The sequence below is a fragment of the Ananas comosus genome, linkage group 6 (assembly GCF_001540865.1).
Source record: "Ananas comosus cultivar F153 linkage group 6, ASM154086v1, whole genome shotgun sequence".
In the NCBI taxonomy this organism is placed as follows: Eukaryota; Viridiplantae; Streptophyta; class Magnoliopsida; order Poales; family Bromeliaceae; genus Ananas; species Ananas comosus.
The window spans coordinates 9756850-9768696 of record NC_033626.1 but is presented as its reverse complement, the minus strand read 5'-3'; the positions used below and the strand labels follow the sequence as shown (position 1 = coordinate 9768696).

Genomic DNA, 11847 nt, shown 5'->3' with positions numbered 1-11847 from the left:
ATAAATTTTATGACTTTTCGATATCATTTACCTAACGATCGAAATGGTTCAAAATCAACAGCTGAAAATAAAAATCTCACAAAAAGTGGTGATATAGCATTAAAATTTTCAATCAAACATATTGATCTTACTGTAAATAGTATAAAGAATTTTCTATCAAAATTTCATCTGATTATATAATTGAGCTCCTATGCTTTTAAAAGTATCAAGTTATTAGTGTTTATAGATTTTTGGTCATTGGATTAAGGGATGTATGGTTAAGATGATGTGAGACCCCTAAGGTTGAGTGGGTGGTTGGTTGAATAATATGATCTAATGTGTGGAAATGATCAAAAGGGTAGATCTAACGGTAAAAAATTTGCAAGCACCATAACCGGACTATATATATATATATATATATATAGAGTGCGGCTAGGATGCTTATGGAAGCACATAGCCCTCCATACTTCCACTTTGTTTTCGATGTTCAGACTTTCGAATCAACGATCGGCTCCGTTATACTTGATCTAGAGTATTTGAAGTATTTAGAAAATAAATTTTGCGATTTTTCGATATTGTTTGCCTAGTGATCGAAGTGGCTCAAAATCAACGGCTGAAAATAAAAATCTTAAAAAATATGATGATATGACATTAAAATTTTAGATCAAAGTTATTGATCTTGTTTTATATGGTATAAAGAATTTTCTATCAAAATTTCATGTGATTTAGATATTTCTACACTGTTAAACTTACAACCGGCTCACCACGGCCGTTAAAATTATTGATTTTAAGCCCATTCGATCACTAGGCAAATGATATCGAAAAATCGCAAAATTTATTTTCTACGCTTATTCAAATACCTCTAGACTCAACTCTAAACGGAAGCCGATCGTCGATTCGAAAGCTCGAAATATCGAAAACAATTTGGAGCCACGAAGGCCTCGCGTGCTTCCATAAGGCATAACCGCACAACTATATATATATATATATGATAGATATATATATATATATATAGTTGAGTTAGAATACTATCGATAGCAAACGAGCTCCGTTGCCACCCATTTATTTTCGATGATAGAGCCTCCAAATCGACGATCGATACCGTTGAACATGATCTATACCAATTGAAGTGTTTAGAAATCAAATTTCAAATCTTTTCGACATTATTTGCCTAATGATCAAAGAGTTTCAAACTTTGTAATTTTAATGGTCGATATGAGGCGTTTTCTCGTTTAACGGCGTAAAGATATCCAAATCAATTAAATTTTGTTAGAAAATTCTTTAAACTATTTAAAACAAGATCTATACTTTTGATCTTAATTACAAGACTCCTATCATCATTTTTTAAAGAATATTTATTTTCAGCCGTTTATTTTTTTATCCACTCGATGGATAAGAGAACAATATCGAAAGTGTATGAAATTTGATTTCTAAACACTTCAAGTGGTATAGATCATGTTTAACGGTGCCGATCGTCGATTTGGAAGCTCCATCATCAAAAATAAATGGGTGGCAACGAAACCCATTTGCTATCGATAGTATTCTATCTCAACACACACACACACACACACACACACTTTCAATTTACTAACAGCATAAGTAACACACACACACACACTTTCAATTTACTAACAGCATAAGTAACACACACACACACACACACACACACACATACTTTCAATTTACTAACAGCATAAGTAACACACACACACACATACTTTCAATTTACTAACAGCATAAGTAACACACACACACACACACACACACACACACACACACATACACTTTCAATTTACTAACAGCATAAGTAACTTGCATATATCTTTGATGTCCTAACTATATTGCACCTAATCAAGTTTACGGGGTGAGCATTACCAAATTTACCATACCACTTTGTCCACTTACAATTTGTACCTTGATCAATGCCCAAAAGGGCAGCAGGAATGTAGGCAAAAAAAAAAAAAAGGTAAAAATACAAAATACAATAATAATAATAATAATAATAATAATAATGGGAGTCTATTAATTAAGATTGATGCTTATCAATCCTGAAGTACTTACAGAACCCCTCAACTATAGCTCTGAATTTGGTTTAGTACAGGAGTGCAAAGATGTATATAATTTCAAAATAATAAATAATCATCTCGACGGTGATCACTGTTCTAATATTATAAAAAAAAAAAAATTCTTCATCGAATTTTTTATAATGCAAGTACGCATGATTCTTGCAGGTATTTCACACAACTAATTGACGAGTACGTTTTTTATAATCAACCGAACTTAGCCTTTTGTGTTTGATCCTTGTGGGTTACAATTTGTCGGACAAAAATTTGGTGGGCATCCGTGCATGGAGCCGGATGGGCGCCATGTGTATACGNTTTTTTTTTTTTTTTTTTCTGAGGGTTGGGATGGGCGCCACACACCACGGCATCGTCCCCAAACAAAATTGTTTGGGAACGATGACCACCAAATTTTTGTCCCAATTTGTCAGGCCACCGCCTAATTGGCAGGGTTCTGATTTTCGATTTCTAAAATCAAAATTTGCAAATGAACCAATAGATTTGAGCGCGGATAAGAGTTGGGATCGAGGAGATGCTGCTCTGCAGCTGCATCATCATCTGCTGCCTCCGATTTGGTTGAACTTTTGGGCTTCAGATTCTTCCAGTTTGCTTTATTTTGGGGCGAGAGAGAAAAGGATTGTAAAAAGAGAGATGGAAAGTAGTGGTAGTGGTGGTGGTGGTGGTGGTGGTGGTGGGGATGCGGGTGCGGATGCACCCCTTCTCGATAGTCGGGAACGGGCCATGTCGTGCCGGACCGAATCAGCGAGATCGCTGCTAACGGAGTTCGCGACACGGCTCCCGGACAAGGTCCGGGCCGATTTCGACCTGGAGAAACCCTTTCACATCGACCTCTCTCGTGTCAAAGGACTCACCCCAGGTCTCTCTCTCTCATAAAAAGATTACATGCTGCCCCATGTGGATAAGTTAGATTCGAATTTGAAACATCGAATATGAATCATCAAATCTTTTGTCACTTATGCCCGGACAATGATCTCTCTCTAAATACTGATGTTATCTTTTCTTTTAAAAAAATTGATAAAATAAAATAAATATTTTTCGTTTTGAAAGTTTGGTAGTGTAATCATGATGATATTGAAGGGATTTGTCTTCTAGCGGTGAACTCGATTTCCTAAGAAGTACTTTATCTCCAATTTGTAACTTAAGTTTTTAGCTCTTACTAATTTGGCTTAATTACAATCACATCAAGCTAATCTAATTATTTTTATCTTTTTAGGCGCCTCTTGAATTTTGTTTTTCCCCAGCAAACGGAACCCGATTTTCCATCATCTCGTATAGTTGTTAATTATTCTCTCTTCTTTTTTTTTTTTTTTCTATTTTTGCTCTAAAGTGAAAAGTAGAATATGATTGTGAGGAATGTGATAATTGGTACACAAAGCTTTGCAGAAGAGTGTTTAGTCAAGCAACTGAAGGGACTAGGTATATGAGGACAACTTGTTGTAATGTTCAAAAAAAAAAAAAAAAAAAAAAACAGAGAGATATAAGAACTTCAAAAATGCTGCTTCTTTTGTTCCTTAATTGTTCTATTCTTTGAAGTTCATACTTACTTAATATCTCTTTTCTGAGTATCATATTTGTTGTTATCAGGTGTAAAAGAATACTATGAGAAGCAGTTTGCTACTTTGGAGTCCTTTGAGGAGGTAGACTCCTTATGCATGGCCGGCGAAGTCGACGAGAATCAAGAACATATCGAAAGCGAAGAGCAGAAGCAAAGTGAACTCGCGATGAAGATATCGAACTACGCGAATATTATCCTCTTGGCATTCAAGGTGCAATTAAACGTGTTGCATTTCATTAGGAAAGAGTGTGCACAAAAGGCACAATATTTCTTGAGTTTGCATATTAAGTTATATATGATCTTCTAACTGGTGATCATAGGTTTATGCAACTGTAAGCACCGGATCAATGGCGATTGCCGCGTCGACATTTGATTCATTGTTGGATCTCATGGCTGGTGGAATCCTTTGGTTTTCGCATCTATCGATGAAGAGCGTAAACATATATAAATACCCTATCGGGAAATTGCGAGTCCAGCCGGTAGGGATCATCGTCTTCGCGGCGATCATGGCCACCTTGGGTATGCTTTCAGTTTTCTAACGTAGCTGCAGTTCTTAAGTTTAAGTGTCATTCCCTTATCAAATTATAAACTACCTTTCTGACCCACTGACGATTCTTTATGGTTAAAATGTGCATGTTAAATAATATGAAATAACTGTGATTCTCTCATTATCCTCCAATAGCTTAAGCTGTCAGAGAACAGTATTTATAAATAACTAAGGAACTCACGCTACGATATCATGTTAAATTATATGAAACAACCATTATACTCTAAAAGCTTTAAGTTTTTGGAGAAAATGATTGTTTCGTATTCTTTAATATGATATCAGAGCCAATTATAATCCTAGGACTTGTAGGTAAGCTTGAGCTCTAGAGAAAATATTTTTTTCACATTATTTATTGTGGACAGTTGTTTTGCATTATTTTCATGGCGTGGACTTAAATAGAACTTTTACCTATTGCTCCGATACCATGTTAAATTAAATGAAACAACTATTATTCTCTAATAGCTCAAGCCGTTAGAGAACGGTATTTCTAATATTTATATTCAACTAGGCATCGCAGTGGGAATGTTATCTTGGCTAGCTCATTGATTTGCTGCGTATTTTTTGGTTATGTTAAATGTTAGTAAACCCTGTTATTGATTTTTCTTATAAGTTTTGGTTTTTCCCTGCTCTTCTCCTGACTTTTAACTATGTTCATCAACCATTTCACAAATGGAAAAAGTTAATTGACATATAACGAGGTTTCGGTTATGCATGATTTCCTCTTCTTGACTGCGTAACGAAGTTTCGAATTCGGTGCAGTAGCGCGGTTTCAGCTTCGAATTTGGTGCAGTAGCGCGGTTTCAGCTTCTTCGCACATGACAAAAAGGAAATAAGAAGAGAAAAAAAAACAATGACATAAAATGTTGCTTTCTCATGTTGTCAGGTTTTCAGGTTTTAATTCAAGCAGTTGAACAATTGATAGCCGACGAGCCCCCAAAGAGAATGTCTTTAGTGCAGTTGATATGGTTGTACTCAATCATGCTTTCGGCAACTGCAGTAAAACTTGTTCTCTGGCTTTACTGCAGAAGCTCGCGGAATGATCTCGTCCGAGCCTATGCTAAGGTACTGTCCACTGAAGAATCCCTTACATTGTTTCATTTTTTTTCTACAAAATTGGTTTCTTGGTGCAAGCAACATTGTATCATTTTCACTAGTTCTTACTACATGCATAAACACTCAGGATCATTATTTTGATGTTGTAACCAATGTTGTCGGATTGGTGGCCGCTGTTCTTGGTGATAAACTTTTCTGGTGGATTGACCCTGCTGGGGCTATCATTCTTGCAGTATATACAATTGCAATTTGGTCCAGAACTGTCCTGGAAAATGCAGGTTTTTCTTTTTCTTCGTAACCGTTTTCTGAAACTTTCTGAACTACTGAGATCTCTCAGAGCTGCCAGTGTTTACTATCTGTATAGTTTGTTCCTGCGAAGCTTTTAATTATCGGCAAGAAATGTGCCCAAGCATCTTTGAAATTTTGTCGTAGGCGCGGAAATAAAGTAACACATATGCTAGGATTCTTTGGTTTTTTTTTTCTGTAAGTTTTTGCTGTAGGTAATTACTCTGGTTCTTTCTGCAGTTTCACTTGTTGGCGAATCCGCGCCGCCTGAAATGTTGCAAAAGCTGACATACCTTATTATTAGACATGATTCTCGAGTCAAACATATCGACACAGTTCGAGCTTACACTTTCGGAGTTCTTTACTTTGTGGAGGTTAGTTAACTAGCTAGGTGTTTTCTCCAATTCTCTTTGTTGATAAAAGTATTTTGATACTTTTCTTTTATCCAGATTCAAGTGATGCTAAGATCTTTAATTCTGCTTTGTACCATGTTGTACACAAAGTAATAAATTGTCGAAATCTACAAGAAGCAAGCAATGAGCATAGGCCCTGATCTTTGTAAATGAAGGGAAATTAATGTAGGACTTAATTTTATTTTGTTTTTTTACTTTTTTTTTTTATGCTCTGCACATGATAGTGTGGGCTTATTATGGCTTAAGGCAACCTCCTAAGAAGCTATAGTGTACTTAGGTTTACTGAGCTTCTAAGCAGTGCTTGTATATGAGCACTATGAATGATCAATTTTCATTTCATTTTGTAGTTGCTTTCGATCCATTGGAAAATTTTTTACAGCTGAGTTTCGTGTTTATTAGGATACACTGCTGGTAAGGATATAGAAAGGAATGAAAGCGCAAATCGCTCGTCTGTGGGGTTTTAGGAATTGAACCTTATATGACTATTATCGGTTAGGGACTTTAGCATTTAGCTTTAGAGATTGAAATTTTGAGCGAAATGAGCCCTACACAAATTTCATTAAAGTTTAGGAATCAGAGGTTTCACTTATTCAAAATCAATTGCTCAGAATAAGGTCTTATTTTGATATTTAATCTTTAAAGTTTTAGCTTATATTTGACATTCGCATATGATCCTTTCTTTAATGACTTTTGTACACCCTCTCCAGTGTGAGCTTATTGATGCTTGATAGAAACTGCTGATACTGCCCTAATATCAGACACTCTTGTCTGTACAGGTTGACATTCAACTGTCAGAAGAAATGCCCCTGAAAGAGGCACATGCAATAGGGGAATCACTGCAGGTAAAGATCGAGAAGCTTCCGGAAGTCGAGCGCGCCTTCGTTCATGTGGATTTCGAATGCACTCATAAGCCTGAGCACGCGATTCGCAACAAACTGCGCAGCAGCGAGTCTTAAGTTCCGTGGAACGAGATCTTATCGAATACGTCTGAGTATACCATCGTATTGCGTGTGCAGTGTTTGAGATTCGGGTTGATAACTTGATACTATCTGATTGTAAAACATCATCTACTTCTTGTTTTCATAACATACAAAAAATAAAAGTATGAAGACTCCCTTTACTTTCTTTCGAATTATTAGCATCTACACAACTATTCATTTCCATTTGAGTTTAGTGGCCCATGTCAACTGGTAATGAAATCTACAATTTCATCAGCTAAAAGGCAAGAAGCAAACCACTACATCGAAAGAAATCATCGTCAAATTTGACAAAAATCCCAATCACATGATGAAAATAATTCAAATTGCATAAAAACAAAGATAAGGGAGTGTAAATTAATAATAATGATGATGATAAAAGAGTTTAGAGGGCCCATTTCAAAATGGACTACAATTCCATTCACTTATACCATGCCAACATTATTTTTCTCTACGGAGGGGTGTAAACAAATAGCACACAAAAAAATTACAAAAGACCAATTTGATCCTCGAATTAAACATTACACTAATCTACGACAAACAAAAGCCGCATTGGATCTACTTCTCAATGAGCTTAAACAAGCAACAAATATGCTTCCTATTCCCGGCAATCACTTCGACTTCTTACCTTGCTTCTTCTTCACGACTTCGTCAATGTACATTATACCTTTCCCTTTATAAACCTCGGGGGGCTTACAACTCCGGACAGCCCCCGCGAACTGGTGCACCCTCTCCTTGTCGATACCTGTGCAGCATATTATGTTTGGCTTGAAGCAGAAGACGCGGACAGCTGGAGGGACGGCGAACTCCACCTCGTGGCTGTAACCCAATTTCAGGAACAACTGCCGGCCCTCCGATTCGGTCCTTGCTTTGAATCCGACACCCACGATTTTGAGGAACCGGAAGAATTTGGCTTCCATTTGGGAAAATTTGAAGCAACTAGTCTGACAGCATAAGTGTTTGTTGATTTCTAATCTGACAAAAGTTTATTATTTTGCCAAAAAAAAAAAAAAACAGGAGGACCCGGAAAACATAAAGAATAGACAAGTGCACAATTAAGATATTCCGAATGGAAATCTGTAAGCTGAGATGTTCTGCACATTGGCAAAGAGCTTGAATATAATCTCAGAACAACGACAAATCCTTTGCCAGTTTCATTATCGAGTTTGCTCCCCACAAGTTTTAAAATAAATAGATAAATAAAGAATGAAAAGCACACATATATGGCTCCAGTAAACTTGCAAAGGGAAGACGGGGGGGAGGACGGGGGGACGAGAGTATTAGAGAAAAAAGTATCATCTGATATAGCAGTAGACTAAGTATGATTAACCAATATTGGTAGCGGAATAAGGCATGGATAAATCAAATCCTCAAATATTGTACATTGGAGGTGACGTAAACTTTCCACTAGAATTATCATTTTATGCATTTATTCCTCTATTTGTGCTAACACAGCAATGACGAATTCCAGCATACCAGCATTTTATTCCTCTATTTGTGCTAACACAGCAATGACCAAATGCAAGCAATTAAGCACCATTCATATCCTAGTTTAACATAGAACAATTTAAGCTGGCTTCCCATGAGTTCAGAATCAAGGGTACTAGCAAGGTTTTAAGTACCCGTCGGTACGGGCCATATCCACAGTGCCGTACCGTGCCAACAAGATACAGCCATGATACAGATCTCGTGTCGATGGCATAACTCAAAACCCTCTATTCTTTAAATTAGTAAGTAAATTTTTCAAAAAAGTTCAAAAAATGTGATAAAAAGACATAATAAATAGTTAGAATATTTTGTTGCTAAAGAAAATAAATATTCATGCTATTATGTGTCAGCACACAAGAATTTTTTTGACCGGCACACATCGGCACGGCTCGGCACGGACCGTGCCATGCCGTCTCGTGCTGGCAAGTTTCTGGCACAACCTCGTGCCAGGGCACTTAAATCCTTGGGTACTAGTAAATGGTCTACCACATACTTCTTCACGACTTCAAATTAGTCTTCTAAGCATACCTCCAAAAGGAAAAAAGTTTGTTCAGCAGAATTGTGGGATAAGACCCTGTAACCTGAATCATCCCCAAAACAAACAAGTGCCTAAGGTTGACCCAAAAAATTGAATAGGCTTTGGAACAGGCTTTCGAACCATCAAAAAATATCAGCTATTTATCGACACAACACTAGAATTATATGCCATAATTTTTGCTTTAGCTCTGCTATCGATTGGTAACATGCATCATAGAAAGTGTTAAAATGCAAATATAAAAATCAGCTAAAATTAGACATATTACTCAATTAGATTGAGCTTAGAAATGTATTACTGCCGTTTTGCTGAAAAAGACAATAAGCCAACAGTCCTAGTGGTTTAACTCTTACAGAGAGATTGACGCTAATCCTAATTAATAACATGGTCTCTTATTTTATATCCTTGATCATTGACAAAAAAAAAAAAAAATCGCCACGTTGGCATTTTATGACTTAATGAGAAGTTAACCAAAGTTTGAAAGAAAGAAATTCAATCACGGAAAGAAATATTAGTGTGATGCACCCTATCAGACACTTAGAATATGAGCTGTCAGATAGCACTTCAAGTGAATCTCAAAGCAAAATCAAGTGCTAGCCAACAGTTCATACCCCACGTGTTCTATAGGACATGTCCGACTAAATATTCCCCACATTCAGTGCTTGCCCGATGTATCGGATGAATCTAGTAAGAAGCCACATGGAAAAGTGCACAGACAAATAGAACTGCTAAAGTAGTTCACTGAAATGCAAGTGATGTAAAGAGTTCTACGATTGTAGATGGAAGGACATCTCTCACGTCTTTATCAATGCTTCTCTAGATTTATTTATGGAAATGCAATTCCAGCATAACTTAAAACTAGAGAATCTGAAGTCATGGAGTTCATACGTCAAGTGCATCCAAAATCATTCATCAAACAAAGCTCAGAATTTTTTTTACTAAGTTAAAATATCATGAAAGGAAACTCACATGCTAAACTACAAGCAATCCATCTCTTATTGAAAAGTTGCTAGATTTTCTATGGCCCTACCAAATCACTTCGCACTCAAAATCACATACTACCCTTTTTATGCCCCTTTGAACTTTATTTTTCTATGGTCGTCAAACAATTCTTTTTTCTTTTTTCTTTTCTTTTCTTTTGAGAAATTGTTCTTTAAAAACTTCTGCAAGTTATTATCTTCCATTCCATCTAGGCAGAGAATTACCAAACACATCTAAACTGCCAATCGTCCACAAGGAAACAGTTACAATCATTGATTTCTCACCTAAAAACAGAGTCTTGCAAGAAAGAGAGATCGCCATTAAACCTTATTTCCATCAGCAAAATTGACCAAACATAATATCATCTAGGATTTGAGCACTCCAATGTCAAGTTACCAGGGTTTTTGGCCTACTAAGCATGCAGATCATTTTAATTGTAAGAATAGATATCCAAAATTTTTATAAAAGCGGTAAATCATTCGCCGCCAAACTCCAAAAAATGTACTGCATTAATCACTAAAAATAATTTTAATGCTTTAAAGAAAGTGGTAACCGATTCTCCGCATTCAGAAGGCGGTAATTCATTCTCCTCATAGACCTAGTTTAGTAAATATTTTTTTTAAAAACTACTTTTATAATTATATATTTTTAAGTCTATTAATAAAAGAAAATTCGAGTTATACTGTATTATCACTAATTTGTTCTTCAACAAAAACATACTTCTATACTAATTTACAGCCACATTTCAGATAGAACAGCAAAATACTTAGATAGTGCGAAAATACCCTAATCCGATGCGAGGAGGAGCCGAGGAAGGTGGTGATCGAGTAGTATAGGACGAGTGGGGTTTAGGGTTTCTGAGCGACCGTGCGTCGGGGTGAGGACGATGAGAGAGGAAGCGGCTGAGAGAGGGGAAACCCTAGATGTCGCCACCACGGCACCAACTCCTCTTCGTCCTCGTCGTCGTTCTCGCGAGAGAGCGAGGCACCGGGTCGAGAGTCTCGAGATTCGAGAGTTGGCCAAACGCCTTGAGAGAAAGAGGAAGAGAGAGAGAGAGAGAGAGAGAGAGAGATGAGGGTAGGATTGTAAAACGGGCCGGGCGGCTCGTAGGCCGCCCGGCCCGGCACGACTCTGGTCCGGGCCTAGGCCTATAAGGCCATATCCTATAAGCCTATAACAATGATTTGACCCAACTTGAAGCATGCCCCTCTCTCTCTCTCTCTCTCTCTCTCTCTCTCTCTCTCTCTTTCTCTCTCACAGCTCTCTCCCAAGTTCCAACACCCAAGGGTCAGACCCTTAAAACAAAATTATTTTTTTAAAAAAATAATTTTAAATATGTTTATTTAAATATATTTTTTTTTATTTTTTTTCATGTAATTATATAATATAATTAATACAAACTTTATATATTTTTTATTATTTATTTTTTAAAATATTATTTTCTCTTTAAATAATAAAAAATTATTAAAAAATTTAATTAAAAAGTTTTCAAAAAGTTGGGTATAATTGTGCAAAGTAAAAATTATAAGTCAAATTTATAATTTTAAAAAAAAAATTATTTCTTTTTCTGGAAAAAAAATAAATTTCTAAAAAAAACTGTGTGAAAAAATTTAAAACAAAATATGGGCTGGCATGAACCCCGGCCCAGCCCGGCACGGCCCGTATTGGGCCAGCCAGGGGACCAGGCCGGGCCTCATAGTCTAAGTAAACGGACCGGCACGGTTCGGTCCGGATTAATAATCGAGTCAGGCCGGGCCGACCCTTGGCCCAAATCGGCCTGTATAATGTGGGTCGTGCTAGTCCGGCACAGCCCACATTACATCCCTGGATGAGGGAGAATTTTTTTTATTAATAGTCTTAGAAAATAGGCTAAATTACATAAAACTTTATGTCCATCCCAGTTTTTTCTTTTTTGCAGTCAATTAAAAATTTACACTTTATTTCTTAAAAATT

The 11847-nt window shown here is 36.6% G+C and overlaps 2 protein-coding genes across 2 annotated transcripts; one reads left to right on the top strand and one right to left on the bottom strand.

The window, feature by feature from the left end:
* Positions 2742-7045, top strand: LOC109712019 (metal tolerance protein 4-like). The gene is made up of 7 exons (XM_020235438.1): positions 2742-2916; positions 3645-3826; positions 3936-4134; positions 5046-5224; positions 5343-5493; positions 5741-5874; positions 6690-7045. The coding sequence occupies exons 1-7, from the start codon at positions 2781-2783 to the stop codon at positions 6867-6869; spliced, it is 1161 nt and encodes a 386-aa protein (XP_020091027.1). The 5' UTR covers positions 2742-2780; the 3' UTR covers positions 6870-7045.
* On the bottom strand, positions 7222-10949 carry LOC109712173 (60S ribosomal protein L6, mitochondrial). Its single transcript, XM_020235594.1, has 2 exons — positions 10680-10949; positions 7222-7834 (listed from the first exon to the last, which is right to left on the bottom strand). Exon 2 carries the CDS (start codon positions 7808-7810, stop codon positions 7502-7504), a length of 309 nt encoding a protein of 102 aa, XP_020091183.1. The 5' UTR covers positions 7811-7834; positions 10680-10949; the 3' UTR covers positions 7222-7501.

Excerpts from the sequence above, each read along its gene's own strand:
- LOC109712019 (XM_020235438.1), top strand. The coding sequence starts at position 2,781 with ATGTCGTGCCGGACCGAATCAGCGAGATCGCTGCTAACGGAGTTCGCG. Across the intron at positions 2,917-3,644 it reads TGTCAAAGGACTCACCCCAG|GTGTAAAAGAATACTATGAG; the intron begins GTCTCTCTCTCT and ends TGTTGTTATCAG. Across the intron at positions 3,827-3,935 it reads TTATCCTCTTGGCATTCAAG|GTTTATGCAACTGTAAGCAC; the intron begins GTGCAATTAAAC and ends TGGTGATCATAG.
- LOC109712173 (XM_020235594.1), bottom strand. The coding sequence starts at position 7,810 with ATGGAAGCCAAATTCTTCCGGTTCCTCAAAATCGTGGGTGTCGGATTC.